The sequence below is a fragment of the Ranitomeya variabilis genome, chromosome 2 (genome assembly GCF_051348905.1).
Source record: "Ranitomeya variabilis isolate aRanVar5 chromosome 2, aRanVar5.hap1, whole genome shotgun sequence".
Classification (NCBI taxonomy): Eukaryota; Metazoa; Chordata; class Amphibia; order Anura; family Dendrobatidae; genus Ranitomeya; species Ranitomeya variabilis.
Window position 1 is genome coordinate 1,056,129,857 of NC_135233.1, and position 18,647 is coordinate 1,056,148,503.

At 50.4% G+C, this 18,647-nt stretch overlaps 1 protein-coding gene across 3 annotated transcripts in view; it reads right to left on the bottom strand.

Moving 5' to 3' along the window:
- PUM2 (pumilio RNA binding family member 2) overlaps nt 1-16,449 on the bottom strand; it is a 37,734-nt gene extending 21,285 nt beyond the window's left edge. For 2 of the 3 annotated variants that reach the window (XM_077291482.1, XM_077291480.1), the window contains exons 1-4: nt 16,231-16,449; nt 4,048-4,366; nt 1,993-2,061; nt 1,653-1,758 (exon numbers count right to left, since the gene is read on the bottom strand). In XM_077291482.1, the coding sequence (XP_077147597.1) occupies nt 1,653-1,758; nt 1,993-2,061; nt 4,048-4,353 (481 nt within the window). In that variant the 5' untranslated portion in view covers nt 4,354-4,366; nt 16,231-16,449. Of the gene's footprint in view, nt 1-1,652; nt 1,759-1,992; nt 2,062-4,047; nt 4,367-16,210 lie in introns of all 3 variants that reach the window. The other variant, XM_077291481.1, reaches the window with a different exon arrangement.
- Nucleotides 16,450-18,647: the final 2,198 nt, after the last annotated feature.

Sequence of the window (18,647 nt, forward strand, 5' to 3'; positions counted from 1 at the left end):
GTAAAAACATTGAAAATTTAAAAGAACGCAAAGAAGTTTTCTTCCAAGAGGAAAAGTAGACACCTAATAAGTTATGGGGGCAGATTTACCGACTTTGGTTATCCAGAATTCAGTCTGAAATTAAGTGGGTTTTAGGACTGTCCAGCCTAAGTTTACACTGCCTAAAAAATATTAGTAAAATCAACCCCAACGTGTGACCCTTTAATGAGCCTTGCCCCGTGACTATAGATATTAACAAACTCGAATCTTTTCCGAAAGGAAAATATATTTATTTTCAGGGTGCCTCCTTTACTTTCTGGGAACCTCCTTCATATTTAGTTTCAGGGTGCCCCTCCTCAGTGCACAGGAGATTGGTTGGCAAAGTGAGACCCCTTCTACTGGGATATAGGGGTACAATTGCTACTAATGGAGAGCACCAAGCTAGAGCAGGGAGACTTATAGGGTTAGATTATGCTGCTCTAGGGGCTATCATTTATTTAGGGGTCTGGCGAGAGGAAGAACGGATAGGAAACCAGACACCATGACCATAAAGAGAGTAGTGATGGTGGTGGCAGCAGCAAATAATGCCCCCCACACTAGGCTGACAGGTCTCTATTTTGCTAAGGACGGGTCACATTAAAAGGCGTAGTTCTTCAATTATTAATATAAGAATGGTGGGGTCCAAGACGCAGCACCACCACTAATGAGCACTTAATAGCTTTGGTGGCAGCAGGAAATATCAATAGGAACTTGTTTGCAGTATCTGGCAGCGGCCACTAGTCTGAAGGAGCACTGCTGAGGCGATCGATGGGGATGTGGTTGTTTGACCCCCACGGTCCATCCATGGGATTGGACATTAATGCATACAAGCAATAAACAACCCCTTAAAATAATTATGATTTTTTTCTTAGTTATTTTTTTCAGCATGGAATATTATGAATGTTTCTAATTAACTTACATGAGACGATTTGGCTTCTTTCCTGCTAGGAATAATATCAAAGCAGTCTCCAAACCCAGAGTTCCCTCCAGTCTTGTACATCATCCGCACTGCCTCCCCGGCAAGGTAACAGTCTCCTATATTCTGGCATCGCACTAGGAGTGAGAGACGCTGGTACCACAGGAACACTGAGTAAAACGGAAGATATGCTCCTCTTTGGCAGCTAGAATAGAGACTCTCACTGCCAGAAAGCAGGAGACGGCGTTACCTTGCTGGGGAGGAAGAGGCCGGACACCAATTATATAAACAAGGAGTATGGATGTTACACAAAGCACAGATTTTGGAGGCCTCGCTAATCAGGAAACCTGTCAAATCGCCTACTAAGGTCAAACACAAACGCATAACTTTACAGACTGGACACAATAATAAATAAAATTGCATTAGGCTTGTCCTTAATGCAGAATACTACTTCCTGTGTCGGCAAGTCATCGATGCTGTGTGAAGGGGGCTGGCTGGCATCAATAGCCAAGTCAGTCCCCCTTCACACACATAGAAACGATGACTTGCTGACCCAGGAAATGTTCACAAACCTAAGGTGAAGCTTTCTGGAGCCAGTATCCTGGTACCTGCCAAATATCTGACAACAATGGGCGTACATTTGTAAATCCAAACATATTAGTAAGATGTATGCACTTATACAAAGTTTTTGTTATCAATTTTGCATTAAAACACTTACGAGACGCGCCCCACGTACTCTCCCGCCATTCGTCTGGAAGGAACATCCCTTTCTGTCCATCTTTGGCTGGGTCTTCAGGCTCCCAAAACTTTTTGGCGGGCAGAAGCTTTAATAAAAAGAGAGATGAGACTGACAACCATGAATGGTACTAACAAGACCGTGATGACAGGGCAAATGAATATCCGGGCACTTTTTAGAGAAAGGTTTATTCTGACGCTGCTGCATTTGTGTATACCCAATAAAACAAGAGGACGGGGTGCGAACACTTTCTGAGTGGCACCTGCAAACACACAAGACCGGAGAAGATGGTGCACCTCCAGGTGCCGAGCACAGTCCTTACCTCTCCCATTCCTCGAGATTCTAACGCCAGCGCCTGGAAGTCGTGATTCATGTCATCTGCAGACCTCACCTACAGGGGAAAAACACGGCTGTGACCATCCAGAAATCCTGACCCAATATCCTCACCCAACAGGCAAAGTGAGCACAGGAGAGGCAGCAGGGACCGCCCGGGGACGGAGATCTGGGAGGTTCACTTTGCTGTATCATTTCGTTTTTGTTATGAACAGGGGGTTTTACGTGACACCGGAGGTAAAGAAGGGAATTTTGAGAGTTTGTTTACATGTTTCCCAATACATGAGTGAAACCACAAAGGGATGTCAGAAGTTAGAAGCAAATACGAGAGGTGGAGGTGCGAAACGTGAAAGTATCAAGAACTGCAGCGGGATGGTCTTTCTGTAACTACCGAGGGACTCCATTCATTTAAAGGAGTCCTCCTGTCTTCGGATGTGCCGATCAGTGGGAGGGTTGAGGTCCTGTTGGGATTTTCAATGAACAGACCACCAGCTGCCATTGCACGTACATTAACTTCCGCCCACATTTTACTGCATTCAACAACAAGCATTTGTAAGAACTTGTTCCCAACTACCCACCCTGGAAACATGGCGGCAGACCAGACTGTGCACGCGTGCGTCCTTATTGACCCCAGGTGCCATGTAATAATTTAACAGGAGAGAGATGAGCCCATCGATTCACAGGATCTAGGTCTGGCCCAGCATCCCATGGCTCTGCAACCCTGACAATTCCCGGCACATCTTCTGATGGGTAGACCTAGCCCAACATCATGTCCGCCCCCATTATTCTTAGGTTTTTACTATGTCTGTGTAATCATTAGTACAGACCATCTATTTTCTATATTTTGCCTCTGGAAATTGAAAAATAATAATAAAAAACCCTTCCCTCCATTATAGCAATTTATGGGCATCTCGGTGGTCAGACGCCTTCTATTGCCCCACAGAAAACCATAACCGCAGTCGGCATCAAATTTTTATATGCGTTTTCTCACACCGTGAGCTCCAGTAGTAACAGGGACTGACGCAATCTCTAGAAGGACATATCCGGGGTCCCAATATTTATGTGCCATCGCACGTAGAAGTGGATGAGACTCATCCCAAGCAGAACTGAAAATTCGCTAGTGCAGGGAACTGTGGGAGACCCCTACAATGTCACCATTAAGCCCCTTATTGACATCGGGCCAGGTGTGTGCAGCTTGGGGTTCGGTACTTTCCCATATACACGTAAGGACCCCCCTTGACCATCATCACCTTTGTTGGGACACCCCATTCTAAAATCAAAGATGCCAACCCTAAATGTCAATCTTTTTATGCTTTGTTTTTTTCTTTTCTCAAAGCCCTCCATTAAAATCTCTGTATGAGGTATTGCTTTTTTGCAGGACAAGTTGTAGTTTTGTAGGCCAATGTCTACAATCCAATACTCCTTGGGAAAAAGATGTGAACTCGCCGTCGTCCAGAAGCGGCCTCTCGTACCCTCTATCGGATGATCCTGTAAGACAATGGCCCACCACCTGACTCCGGACAGGGGCGCCCGAGCTGAAGTGACGCTACAACCCCCATCAGTCCCGGCCTTTGGTATATAGTGGGTACCATTTTACCTTCTACAGACCACCAGAGACTTGATACGCCAGGCAATGCGCTCTGGGAAAGTGCATGCAGATTATCGCTCCTCCTGGAATATCTTGTGAACGGTAAACAGGAAGTTGTTGGAGAAAACTTGAGTCAATGGGGTTGGACACTGACATTTGAGGTGGACAAATGTCTAATGATCCATCAGAAACAGGGTCTTAAAGGGGTCGTCCAGTACTCAGCTATTGGGCAGGTCATTGATATCCTTCAGTAGGCGTCTGACACTCGGACCTCACATGATCCGCAGAATAGAAGACGAGCGGTCGTGTTTGACGGTGGCCACTACACAGCAAATAAAGTTGAGCTGATCGGTGGGGGTGGATAAGTGTCAGCCCCCACTCCACTTATACTAAAGGACCTCTCTCGTCAGTGGAAAAACCACGCAATATGACAAAGACGTAAGTAACCAAACTTACCGAAGCCTCCACACTATCTCCTGTTGGCCAGCGGTGTTTGTTTGTGTAGCCGTTCACCTGTTCTCCGGCTTGCCTCTGGAAGAAATATCCCACCGTGGCATCGTCCTGAGAGCGGCCGCTCAGAGGCATCGGGGCACCGGCTACTCCAGGGGGAAGGGCATGTGGGTGATTTCCAATGGGCCCCGACCTTGCTCCTCCAGACGAGATCCCGACTCCCAGAGCCTCCGGCCCATTGCTTGCATGCATTATTCCTCGAGTCTCTTGCCAAGCCACTTCATTCATGCCTGCGGCGCATGGGATGTTCATTCCACATAGGCACCTACAGGAGCAAAGGGAGAAAAATTAATTAGAGGATGGGTGGTTTATGAAAAAAACAAAAAAAAAAAAACAAGCAGACTCGGAGGGAAAAAAAAAAAAAACAAACTATGCAAAATGTGGAAGAAAGAGGAAGAGTAAAGACAACCTCGTATGTAAGCGGATACATGGGTGAGCAGAACACAAAGGAGCGACGCTGTGTGCCTGGACACGCCGGAGTCGCCTTACCGCTCGGCACATACCATCAGCCCGGAGATTTTATGACCAGACATGAAGCCATTAAGCCTCGTTAGCTGAAAAATTCCGTCGTTGGAAGAGGAATCGCTCCCAACGGGGTCTCACCCACACAAGGGAGCAAAATCTGACACGTCCAGAGTGGAGTAGACCTAACGGGCCATGCATATTACAGCCTAGTAGTCAGCGGGCCAAACTACAACCAGCGCCCACCGCGGACACTACTGTAATGCCGAGACTACAGATAACTCCAATACGGACTGATTGCCCCAAGATTAGAGGTCAAAAGTGAGGTTTTGAGGTCTATAGGATCCACCAATCACAACAGACGATATCACAGCTCACCCTCCCTTCACAGTGACCTTTGCACACGCTCATTAGATGCTTTAATACAAAGATAGGGTCGGCACAGGACCATTGTGGTTGATGTACACGTGTTTCTTAAAACAAAAGGAGGCACAGGTCTAAAAAAAAATTAATTTCAAGCGGCAAATGTGAAAATAATTAAGTTTTCCAAAGTAAACAAAACAAACATAACTACGATCTGTTACGGTGATACATTAAATACTTCTAGTTATTTAATGTATTGTATTAAATACAACATTTTTATTGTGATCAATAAAAATATCAGCTAATGGCGCAAAAATAATCCGTCACCCCAAAACTGAAACCGTTGAGGGTTACTTAAAAAGAAAAATTGAAATATGCAGGTAGCCTGTAATTATATCGCCAGGACAATTTTTTTTGCATAAAGAATGATGTAAATAAAATAAAAGATAAAAAAAAAAAACACAATTGCGGAATTGCATTTTTTTTTAAACTGTATTTCATTTTTAATTGTTCACATGATAAAACAAATGGTGTCCTTGTAAAGTACAACTCGCCCCCCCCAAAAAATAAATGCCATAATGGGATGTGCAGTACTGGGAGAACACAGGCGCCTGCATGTATCGGCGCGGGGCCCTACGGCTGGGATCACAGTATCACCCCCGGGGGAATTGGGGACTATTTTTGGTCCGTGCTCCAACATAAACAAGGCGACGTGTCCGCGCACAGCTCGTTATCCACCAGCGCCTTCTTACATGGGGCCTCCTGTATGCAGCCCCACACCGGCCGCATTGTGTCTGGTGCACAGGGAGCCGCCGTCTGCACATGCACCGAGCTGTCAGCTGCCTCGCTGATAAAAGGCGTCTGCAGAAAAGCAGCCGGCTCGTTGGCATTCACCTCGTACAAAACCCCATCAAGGTGAGGAGCAGAGAAACGTCTACAGTCCTGTAAGGAGATCACGAATCATGTGTTATCATATACCCCCCCAACCTATGGCTGCGGCCGGGCATTACTGCACAGGAGTAGTGAGGGGCGACTCCACAACGAGGACCTCTGCGCAGGTGACAGAGCATGCCCACAACCCCCTCCCATAGACGTACAGCTCAGTCTACAGGTATACACCGCATATTTATAAAGGTCATTCTGTAATTTCATAGCAAATTATATATATGTCCCTCCGAATAGGGAGAAATGGCCTAGATAGGAGGTAGGGGCTGACCATATTCATAGCAATCATACACTCCATTCACAATAGGTGATGTCACAGCTCACCTCCTCCTCCTGTACAATGACTGATAACACCTCTATATACAGTAGATAACACAGGATCCACCATTCACAATAGGTGATGTCACAGCTCACCTCCTCCTCCTCCTGTACAATGACTGATATCTACTGTATATAGAGGTGTTATCAGTCATTGTACAGGAGGAGAAGGTGAGCTGTGACATCACCTATTGTGTATGGTGGTTCCTGTGTTATCTACTGTATATAGAGGTGTTAACAGGAGCCACCATTCACAATAGGTGATGTCACAGCTCACCTCCTCCTCCTCTATAATGGCTGATAATACCTCTATATACAGTAGATGACACAGGATCCACCATTCACAATAGGTGATGTCACAGCTCACCACCTCCTCCTGTACAATGACTGATAACACCTGTATATACAGTAGATAACACAGGATCCATCATTCACAATAGGCGATGTCACAGCTCACCTCCTGTACAATGACTGATAACACCTCTATATACAGTAGATAACACAGGATCCACCATTCACAATAGGCGATGTCACAGCTCCCCTCCTCCTCCTGTATAATGACTGATAACACCTCTATATACAGTAGGTAACAGGATCCACCATTCACAATAAGTGTCACAGCTCACCTCCTCCTCCTCCACAGGTCATACCCACAACACTGCAGTTTATAGTTTTCTATAGTCCGTTCCTACATGTTGGTCGCAGCAGCTTAAGTAAGACAGCCGCTACCTTAATCATTAACAGGAAAAATTAGAAGTAGTCTCTTAAAGGAGTCTGTCAGCACAAAACGACTGTTCAAACTAAGCACAGGCGCTCAATTCACCCTTGGCGTGGCCAAGCAGCTCAGCGATCCTTCCCATCTACTTAAATTGCCATTAATCTCCGTCCTCCTGTAAAGAGGACAGAGATAAATGAGAAACAAGGAGGCGGGAAGGAGCGCTGATGTGTGTGGCCAGGCTAAGGGTGCACCGAGCGTTTAGGCTGGGTTTGAACAGTCATTTTGTGCTGACAGAATTCCTTTGCCTTCAGCCAGCCATTGCTCAGTGTGCCTGAAGGTCGGCCTTCGTATGCAGGATAGCTGCGGAGCAGCGCTATTACTGGGTGTACTTTACACACAAATGTTGATTTCTATAGATTAGGAGACCTAAAGATGGAGGCAAAGAACGGAGGCTGCAGCAGAAAAGATAGTGACGCACCTGACTGCAGACGTACAGGCCGTACTTACCAAGACCGGCGCTGATCCGCTCCCGATTCATGTGTACGTTCTAAACTTTGGTGAGGGTCCCGAGACCTCCACCAGACTTACAGAACAGCGCATATCAATCACTTTGTGCAATCGATGGGGGTCTCAGGACCAGGCCTCCCACTGACCTGTAGGGTGTTCAAATAAGGTCACAGACAGCTTGAAATCCATTGAAATCCATCACCCATCCCAGAGGACAAGTTGGATCTGCCGTCCCTGCTTTACACTGCAGCTCTGCTTGCTTAGATTGGCAAATGACTAAAAGCTCGCCGGGATGTGGGTGCATTACAGCAAAATGAAGTAGCAAATAAGGCAACAGATCATCACTGCCGCAGATGTACATGGGGAGGGAGCTTAGCCATATACACTAATAATGGGGAGGGGATGACGCTCGGCCAGGTAGGAAGTCACCTGTTTCTACAAGTTCTTACTTTCAGGCTACACAAGTACGAGGAGTGAAAGTAGTTTACACCCCAAATCGTGCAGATCGCAACCTTTCAGATCTGCTTTATAGCCAGATGGGGAGGAAGTGATGCAGAACTTCTGGCCACCAGAAAAAGAGCTGACGGAGGTAAACCTCACATTACACAACTGCGGCCGGCAAGAAACAGCCGCCATGTGCACCCAGGAACAGACTGCAGAGATGCAAAACCCTGCAACCGCGGCTGGCAAGAAACAGCCGCCATGTGCACCCAGGAACAGACTGCAGAGATGCAAAACCCTGCAACCGCGGCCGGCAAGAAACAGCCGCCATGTGCACCCAGGAACAGACTGCAGAAATGCAAAACCCTGCAACCGCGGCCGGCAAGAAACAGCCGCCATGTGCACCCAGGAACAGACTGCAGAAATGCAAAACCCTGCAACCGCGGCCGGCAAGAAACAGCCGCCATGTGCACCCAGGAACAGACTGCAGAGATGCAAAACCCTGCAACCGCGGCCGGCAAGAAACAGCCGCCATGTGCACCCAGGAACAGACTGCAGAAATGCAAAACCCTGCAACCGCGGCCGGCAAGAAACAGCCGCCATGTGCACCCAGGAACAGACTGCAGAGATGCAAAACCCTGCAACCGCGGCTGGCAAGAAACAGCCGCCATGTGCACCCAGGAACAGACTGCAGAGATGCAAAACCCTGCAACCGCGGCTGGCAAGAAACAGCCGCCATGTGCACCCAGGAACAGACTGCAGAGATGCAAAACCCTGCAACCGCGGCTGGCAAGAAACAGCCGCCATGTGCACCCAGGAACAGACTGCAGAGATGCAAAACCCTGCAACAGCGGCCGGCAAGAAACAGCCGCCATGTGCACCCAGGAACAGACTGCAGAAATGCAAAACCCTGCAACCGCGGCCGGCAATAAACAGCCGCCATGTGCACCGAAGAACAGACTGCAGAAAGGCAAAACCCACCCTGCAACCGCAGCCGGCAAGAAACAGCCGCCATGTGCACCCAGGAACAGACTGCAGAGATGCAAAACCCTGCAACAGCGGCCGGCAAGAAACAGCCGCCATGTGCACCCAGGAACAGACTGCAGAAATGCAAAACCCTGCAACCGCGGCCGGCAATAAACAGCCGCCATGTGCACCGAAGAACAGACTGCAGAAAGGCAAAACCCACCCTGCAACCGCAGCCGGCAAGAAACAGTCGCCATGTGTAGCCAGGAACAGACTGCAGAAAGGCAAAACCCTGCAACCGCGACCGGCAAGAAACAGCCGCCATGTGTAGCCAGGAACAGACTGCAGAAAGGCAAAACCCTGCAACCGTGGCTGTTACCATATAAAAAGGACAGTACATAATGATCGGTGAAAGTGCGAGAAACCAAAGAAGCGCAGTGACGTAGCGCTGCCCATGAACACGTAGGCAAATATAGTGTAAAAATGGGACCTGGCCCCGCCATTTCTTTGTCAACTTTAGGTCAGTGTCAGACAAGCACGAAGTCGTTCAATATTCATCCAGAAAACACATTATTTTCGTCCACACTTCACATCCGGGCGACGTCCGCGTGTCCACACTTCACATCCGGGCGACGTCCGCGTGTCCACACTTCACATCCGGGCGACGTCCGCGTGTCCACACTTCACATCCGGGCGACGTCCGCGTGTCCACACTTCACATCCGGGCGACGTCCGCGTGTCCACACTTCACATCCGGGCGACGTCCGCGTGTCCACACTTCACATCCGGGCGACGTCCGCGTGTCCACACTTCACATCCGGGCGACGTCCGCGTGTCCACACTTCACATCCGGGCGACGTCCGCGTGTCCACACTTCACATCCGGGCGACGTCCGCGTGTCCACACTTCACATCCGGGCGACGTCCGCGTGTCCACACTTCACATCCGGGCGACGTCCGCGTGTCCACACTTCACATCCGGGCGACGTCCGCGTGTCCACACTTCACATCCGGGCGACGTCCGCGTGTCCACACTTCACATCCGGGCGACGTCCGCGTGTCCACACTTCACATCCGGGCGACGTCCGCGTGTCCACACTTCACATCCGGGCGACGTCCGCGTGTCCACACTTCACATCCGGGCGACGTCCGCGTGTCCACACTTCACATCCGGGCGACGTCCGCGTGTCCACACTTCACATCCGGGCGACGTCCGCGTGTCCACACTTCACATCCGGGCGACGTCCGCGTGTCCACACTTCACATCCGGGCGACGTCCGCGTGTCCACACTTCACATCCGGGCGACGTCCGCGTGTCCACACTTCACATCCGGGCGACGTCCGCGTGTCCACACTTCACATCCGGGCGACGTCCGCGTGTCCACACTTCACATCCGGGCGACGTCCGCGTGTCCACACTTCACATCCGGGCGACGTCCGCGTGTCCACACTTCACATCCGGGCGACGTCCGCGTGTCCACACTTCACATCCGGGCGACGTCCGCGTGTCCACACTTCACATCCGGGCGACGTCCGCGTGTCCACACTTCACATCCGGGCGACGTCCGCGTGTCCACACTTCACATCCGGGCGACGTCCGCGTGTCCACACTTCACATCCGGGCGACGTCCGCGTGTCCACACTTCACATCCGGGCGACGTCTGTTTGCACATGTCCAAATGCAGTCTCCAAGGTTAATATCGGCAACATGTCTGTACGAATCTGACGCATTTTTTTTTTTTTTTTTTAAAAGCACCCAGAGACTTGGAAGGGAATAGGTCATCCTGCGATCCTGTACAGGAGCTTGGCATCAAGTGGTTAGTGTCCCTGCAGCACCTCCGCAGGAGGAAGGAAGAATTACATTCATTGTTAGCCACCTAGGTAAAGTAATCTTAAAAGAGAGACTATCGCTTTTAGGGTATGTGCACACGTTCAGGTTTTTTCGCGTTTTTTTCGCGATAAAAACGCTACAAAAACTCATTAAAAACGCATACATTATGCATCCTATCATTTAGAATGCATTCTGCATGTTTTGTGCACATGGTGCGTTTTTTTCCACGAAAAAAAACGCATCGCGGTAAAAGAAAAGCAGCATGTTCATTAATTTTTGCAGATTTTCCGCGTTTTTCCCGCAATTCTATGCATTTGGAAAAAAACGCACAAAAAATGCGTCAAAAAGCGAAGAAAACGCATGCGGTTTTCTGGCAGAAATGTCCGGTTTTAGTCAGGAAAATTTCTGCAAGAAATCCTGACGTGTGCACATACCCTTACTCTACCTCCAGACAAGTGGAGGGACCAGGGTGCTACACAGACAGTGGGTTGTAAGCTGCAGCAAGGAGTCATCTCTCCTACCCCCTAACAATGGCGAATTACAGCATGGCTGTGTATGAGCTGATGGAGTGGACTGCAGGGTCCCTGCGTTGTACAACGACACATCCCTGCATACGTCATCTGTGTGGAGCGACCACCTCGGTTCACCCCGGATCGCACTGATTTTCCAAGGCTCTTCTGATTCATTATTTGTCCCATGGCTCATGAATGGAAAAATCAGCAAAGCAAAGACAACAATAACTTCAGGGCAAACACTCTCCTCTGTACCCAATTACACACCCGCTCCCCTCCTCCACCCCACAGACACCTCTGTGGAATGGAAAATGTGTATTTTCAGATCTTCCTTGAATGCCTGACACGAACCACGGTTGAGGGTCGGGTGACCAGAAGTCAAAAAGACGATGTAAACGAGGCCAATAACGGTAAAGATGATTATTTGTAACAGGACGGCTGCTGGAAATGGCCGTATACTCCCGGGGGGCAGTAATGTATCAAACACTACGAGAGCCGCAGCTAAATGTGCCCGGCGCACCACTACTGCCACGTGTGACTACGTCGTGTGCATGTCCACACTGGGCAGATTCTTCCTGCTGCCATTGGTCTACCTACTGGACCTCTTCGTGTATAGAAAACCAGCAGACAAGACGTGCGCGGCCTCGCTCAATACATGCAGTCAAGACGTGCGAGGCCTCGCTCAATACATGCAGTCATGTGCCGACAAGATGTGCACAGCCTCGCTCAATACATAGTCACGTGCCGACTAGACATGCGCAGCCTCGCTCAATACATAGTCACGTGCCGACTAGACGTGCGCAGCCTCGCTCAATACATAGTCACTTGCCGACTAGACGTGCGCGGCCTCGCTCAATACAGTCACGTGCCGACTAGACGTGCGCAGCCTCGCTCAATACAGTCACGTGCCGACTAGACGTGCACGGCCTCGCTCAATACATAGTCACGTGCCGACTAGACGTGCGCAGCCTCGCTCAATACATAGTCACTTGCCGACTAGACGTGCGCGGCCTCGCTCAATACAGTCACGTGCCGACTAGACGTGCGCAGCCTCGCTCAATACATAGTCACATGCCGACTAGACGTGCACGGCCTCGCTCAATACAGTCACGTGCCGACTAGACGTGCGCAGCCTCGCTCAATACAGTCACGTGCCGACTAGACGTGCGCAGCCTCGCTCAATACATACAGTCACGTGCCGACTAGATGTGCGCGGCCTCGCTCAATACAGAAAAAATAAACATAAGTGGTGTCACTGTGTCCTTAGAGGGAACCTGTCAGGTCCCCCATGTCCTTGAATCCAACAGCATTCACCCGTATAATGTGACTCAGCTAAATAAATGCTTTAACTCCTATACGACATGCGCCGTACCTGTACTGTGCATGCCATGTCTCACTTTGTGGTGGGCTCCGGCGCTGAGCCCACATCTATCCCGACACATGTCAGCTTTTTTGAACAGCCGACATGTGCCCCAAATAGCCGCGGGAGGAATCGTGATTCACCCGCGGCTGTTAACCTGTTAAATGCCGCTGTCAATCTCTGACAGCGGCATGTAATGTGATCATGCCGGAAGCGTGTCACTAATATCGCCCATAGGTGCCAGCGTGGGCACTCATGGCAAGTGAGCATTACTGCTACATAGAGCAGGGCTGCTTATTAGTCTCCCAAGGGGACTATTGAGGTAACTGATAATTATTTAAAAAAAAAAAAAAAAAGTGTTTAAAAATACTAAAAAAAAAATAAATATAAAAGTTCAAATCACCCCCCCCCATTCAAAATAAGACAATTAAAAAATACACACACTTGGTATCGCCCGATCTATCAAGATATAACAAGAATAAATCCGATAGGTAAAAGGCGCAGCAGAAAAAATCAAAACGCCAGAATTACGCTTTTTTTGGTCGCTGCAACATTGCATTAAAATGCAATAACGAACTGGCCATCAAAAGATCGTATCTGCACCAAAATGGTATCAATAAAAACGTCAGCTCAGCACGCAAGAAATAAGCCCTCACCCCACCCGAGATCACAAAAAATGGAGACACTACAAGTATCGGAAAATGCACAAATGGCGTCATCGACACTCACGCAAATCTGCACACGAGTGCCGCTCATTCCGGCAGCGTCACTGCGTCTCTGAGTCCGGGTGTACGCAGTGATAAAATGGAAAGATGGCCGACTAGTCTGAGGAACTAACGCCCCATCGACTGGTCAGCACCGACCGAAAAGTAAGAGAAAAGAAGAACTATACAAGTTTGGTTTTGCTAAAGCAACCTCAAAAAAATAACTGCACGGAGCCGGTTTGGTTTTTGCCAGCATGATGTGGCATGGAGGGTTTTCGAGTTTGTTCAACAGGGTTCTATAAAAAAAAAGAAGAAAAAGTAAACACTGGGTTTTCTGTATGAAGGCCTAAGAGTGGTCACTGGCCTGTGTCTCTAAGACTGCTGAGAAACTACAACTCCCAGCATGCCTGAGCAGACGCAGGTTACTAGGGCATGCTGGGAGCGTTCGCACAGGAAGGCGGAGGATGAATCGTTTTCCTGAGCATTGTTTATTCTGCGTACACCGCTGTGATGTGACCAAGACGTCTTCAGCAGCAGGAATGTGCCCCATATATTGTAGGAAGCCTATCAGAGTGCAGGAAAGCTGGGTGCGACCAATCAGGCCTCCATCACTGGGGGGGGGGGGGGGCATTCTGCTTTCCCAGACTCTGGAATCACACGTCTGCTACTGAAAAAGCAGTAGTTAGATTTGGTAATTAGGGGCCTAGAGGCTGTGGAGGGGGCCCAGGGGACCACCATAAGCTTCATGTAGGACCTTCATCATCTGTCCATCACCTACTACAACCCTCGTCACAGGGTAAGGACACCGATGGCAGTGTGGCGGTCAGACGGGGGTCACATCAGAGTCCAAAAGTGCAGAAATAGGATCCAAGAGTCCAGGCTGAACCGGTCAGAACTGTTCTATCACGGCCGAGTCGGGTCAAAATCAAAGGGTTTACATCTCTAGAGAGGAGACTCACTGCTAGAAACCCCCGCAAGAGGGGCAACCGTGCCCACAAGGCAACCACACAAGCCAGAAATCATCCTGACAAGGGACCACCCACAGACAACAGATCCCCCCACACACACACACACACACCCCTCCCTGCCAGGAAAACCCCTCCCCCACCTCCTCAATGACAGAAAAACCCTTTCCTTTCCCACTATCACACCGTTGCCAGAAGACCTCCTTCCCCTGCTACCACTCTCTCCCCGGTGGCATGAGACCCTCCCCCACCCACCATCACTCTCCGTGGTGACACGAGACCCCCTACCCGACGCCCCTCTCTCCCAGTGGCACTTAACCCCCCCACCCACACTTCCCCCAGTGCCAGAAGACCATCCCTAATACCAGTAGACCCCGTTGCCCCACTACCCCTATCTTGCCAGTGACAGGAGATCCCCTTTCCCCACCACAATCTCCCAGAAGCAGAACCCCTTCCCCCACCACTACAATCCCCCATCCAAAGGCAGAAGACCCCCTACCCCCAGCACTAAGACTCCCTTCCCACACCATTACTACACTCCCCCCAATCCGATGGCAGAAGACCCCCTTCCCCTACCATAACTATCTCCCCAGTGGCACGAGACCCCCCCCCCCCCCAAGCACCGCTACTCTTCACAATACCAGTAGACCCCCTTCCCCCACTACCCCTATCTTACCAGTGACAGGAGACCCCCTTTCCCCACTACAGTCTGCCAGAAGCAGGAGACCCCCTTCTCCACCACTACAATTCCACCTCCAAAGGCAAGAGACCCCCTTCCCCACTACTCTCTCCAGTACCAGGAGACCCCCTTCCCCCACCACTACTCTCCCCCCAGTACCAGGAGACCCCCTTCCCCCACCACTACTCTCTCCCCAGTACCAGGAGACCCGCTTCCCCACCACTACTCTCCCCCCAGAACCAGGAGACCCCCTTCCCCACCATTACTCTCTCCCCAGTAGGAGAAGACCCCCTTCCCCACCACTACTCTCTCCCCAGTAGGAGAAGACCCCCCTTCCCCACCACTACTCTCTCCCCAGTAGGAGACCCCCTTCCCCACCACTACTCTCTCCCCAGTACCAGGAGACCCCCTTCCCCACCACTACTCTCTCCCCAGTAGGAGGAGACCCCCTTCCCCACCACTACTATCCCCCCAGAACCAGGAGACCCCCTTCCCCACCACTACTCTCTCCCCAGTACCAGAAGCCCCCCCTGCCCCACCACTACTCTCTCCCCAGTACCAGGAGACCCCCCTTCCCCACCACTACTCTCTCCCCAGTACCAGGAGACCCCCTTCCCCACCACTACTCTCTCCCCAGTACCAGGAGACCCCCCGTTCCCCACCACTACTCTCCCCAGTACCAGGAGACCCCCTTCTCCACCACTACTCTCCCCCCAGTAGGAGGAGAGCCCCTTCCCCACCACTACTCTCCCCCCAGTACCAGGAGACCCCCTTCCCCACCACTACTCTCTCCCCAGTACCAGGAGACCCCCTTCTCCACCACTACTCTCCCCCCAGTACCAGGAGACCCCCGTTCCCCACCACTACTCTCTCCCCAGTACCAGGAGACCCCCTTCCCCACCACTACTCTCTCCCCAGTACCAGGAGACCCCCTTCCCCCGGCTACAGACCCCTGCCCTCTCCCCTGGCGCCATGAGACCCCCTTCCCCCACTATCTCCCCGATGGCAGGAGGCCCCGGGCCCTCACCATGTCCCCGGGCAGCAGGCCCTTTGTGGCGGGCGCACCGTCCCCCGGGGCCCCCTCTCCCCGCCTGATGCCATGCTGCCTGCCGCTTCCGGCCACACACAGGATTAACGGCAGCAGCCGAACAATGCCCGGTAATGGCCGAACAATGCCCGGTAATGGCCGCACTTCCCCCCTCCCAGTGCAGGCCCTGCTCAGCCCGCCATGCCGTGCACCCTTCCGGGCTCCAGCACACACCACCAGCAGGGCGCCCTCCCGACATGCCAGGCCCGAGTGCGGCCTACCCCGTCCTGCCCGATCCCCGGCCTCACGTACCCTGCGCGCCGCTCACTCACCGCCTGGTTCGGTGACAGCTCCAGAGCGAGGCTCGGGCCTCATAGACGGAGCGGGGAAGCTGCTGGAGGCCCGAGTCACTGCAACATGGCGGGGAGGAGAGCGGCGGCCGAGCGGCTACTACTACACCTCCTGCTGCGCCTGCGCACTGCAGCCTGGGAGACGGAGGCGGCGACTCCTGACTGCGGCCTCACCGCCTCCTCCTCCTCCCCCCACCGCCGGCACCGGAGCTCCGAGCACGACCCTGCAATGTGTCCTTATGTGAGGGGATTTACTTGCAAGCAGCTTCCATTATGTATTTATGGGGAAATTGCTTTATGGAATCATCCTCAAAAAAAAGCTTGGGAAACTCTTCTCATTCATTTCTTTGAATCTTTTTCTGTTTTTCTGTAATTGAGCGGAAACTCCCGTTGAGTTTCTGCATCAAAAACTTCTCAAAAAAACGTTTTCTGCTCCAAAAACTCTTTGAAAAATTCCTTCTGCACATAACCAGCTAGTGGGAACTGAGCAGAAACTCTCCAAATCCTCCTCAAAATGGAACAATCAAAAACTTGGTGTGAAGAATATATAGTTTCATGTCAATCGTTCCTATCTGTTCCTGTATCCCATCTGCAGCTGTATGAGAACATCTAGCTCAGCCGGGGGTCAAGCCTCAAAAGGCTGCGAGTGACTGATCTCACACCTTGAGCCAGCAAAGACTTATAGTGTCCTGCTCTAGTGGCAAAAACATTCTAGAAACATAATTCCATGAGGAGTTATGGAGATACTATACGTCCTAGCCGTACATCGTGTACATTTTCGAACTCTCTGGAACGGACTGAACGTCTCCCAGGGTCTCGTTCTGTTCTAACACCTCAGGAAAGGAAGATAAGTAGAATAGGATCCAGATAGCAAAGATGCGTTTAGTCTCAACGTGTAGCAGGGGCCCAGCCGGATCCGATTGCGCCCAAACCCCCTCTCTAGGATCGTCCATTAGAGATGTTATTACTCATCTTAGGTTTTGGAGTTTTTAGCTGCTACAAACAAGAGGAGAGGATTTGGGTTCAGCCCAGAGGGTAGGAGCGGAGTGACCCGAGGGGGATATAGGCTAGTGTAAGGCCACATGGGCTCTCGCTGCCTGCTATGCATGCGGTACACTTCGAGTAACGTGCTGTGAAGAACCTAGGAGCCATCTGGCAGGCCATGCCCCTCCTGCAGCCCAACGCACTCACGATCAAACATGAACTCGGTAATTGACATGATCCATCTGCTTAGATCTTTTGTCCTACCGCTATAGTACTATAGTATTGTGTATATATATAACCATCGTGTATATAGTGTATTGTAAAGTGTGCCCTTAAGGAGACTAAATATATAATTTAACCATGGGCTGCTCTTTTATCTCAATCCACAAATTCACATGTTCATTTCTCGGCTTAACTTTCCATGCTACCGGGGCTGGTTTCTAGGCCGATATAATGCAGTAAACGGAGCGGGCTTATATCTAACGAGGAACGGGTGGCATTTCAAAAAACTGACCGTCACATCCAAACATAGACTAAGTGTGAACAGGAGCTGAACCTAGAGTCACCAACTCATATACAGTCAAGTAAATAAGGCAGCACACTGCAGCGCTGAAACATGCAAACATGAAACATGAAAACTGAACTGCATTACTGCACTAGAAATATGAAAAATGAGAGCGTTTAGGGCATAAAAATGGCCAATTTTATGTGTACCTGGTAGCCACTTTAGGGCATCTCTCGTATACCAGGTCCTACGCTTTCCTTTCCTCGCTAAGAATAAACGTCTCCATCTGAATGGGTACCTGTGAAACCTCTTCTTAGACTAACATTCTCTCTCTCTGTGGAGGGGTAATGGACCTGTTGCGATTAAAACACCTGTGGCTAAGAGGCGGAGTGCTCGGTCAGAAGGCTAAAGAATACATTTCAAAAAACTGACCGTCACATCCAAACATAGACTAAGTGTGAACAGGTGCTGAACCTAAAGTCACCAACTCATATACAGTCAAGTAAATAAGGCAGCACACTGCAGTGCTGAAACATGCAAACATGAAACATGAAAACGGAACTGCATTACTGCACTAGAAATATGAAAAATGAGAGCGTTTAGGGCATAAAAATGGCCAATTTTATGTGTACCTGATAGCCACTTTAGGGCATCTCTCGTATACCAGGTCCTACGCTTTCCTTTCCTCGCTGAGAATAAACGTCTCCATCTGAATGGGTACCTGTGAAACCTCTTCTTAGACTAACATTCTCTCTCTCTGTGGAGGGGTAATGGACCTGTTGCGATTAAAACACCTGTGGCTAGGAGGCGGAGTGCTCTGTCAGAAGGCTAAAGAATACATTTAAAAAAACTGACCGTCACATCCAAACATAGACTAAGTGTGAACAGGTGCTGAACCTAGAGTCACCAA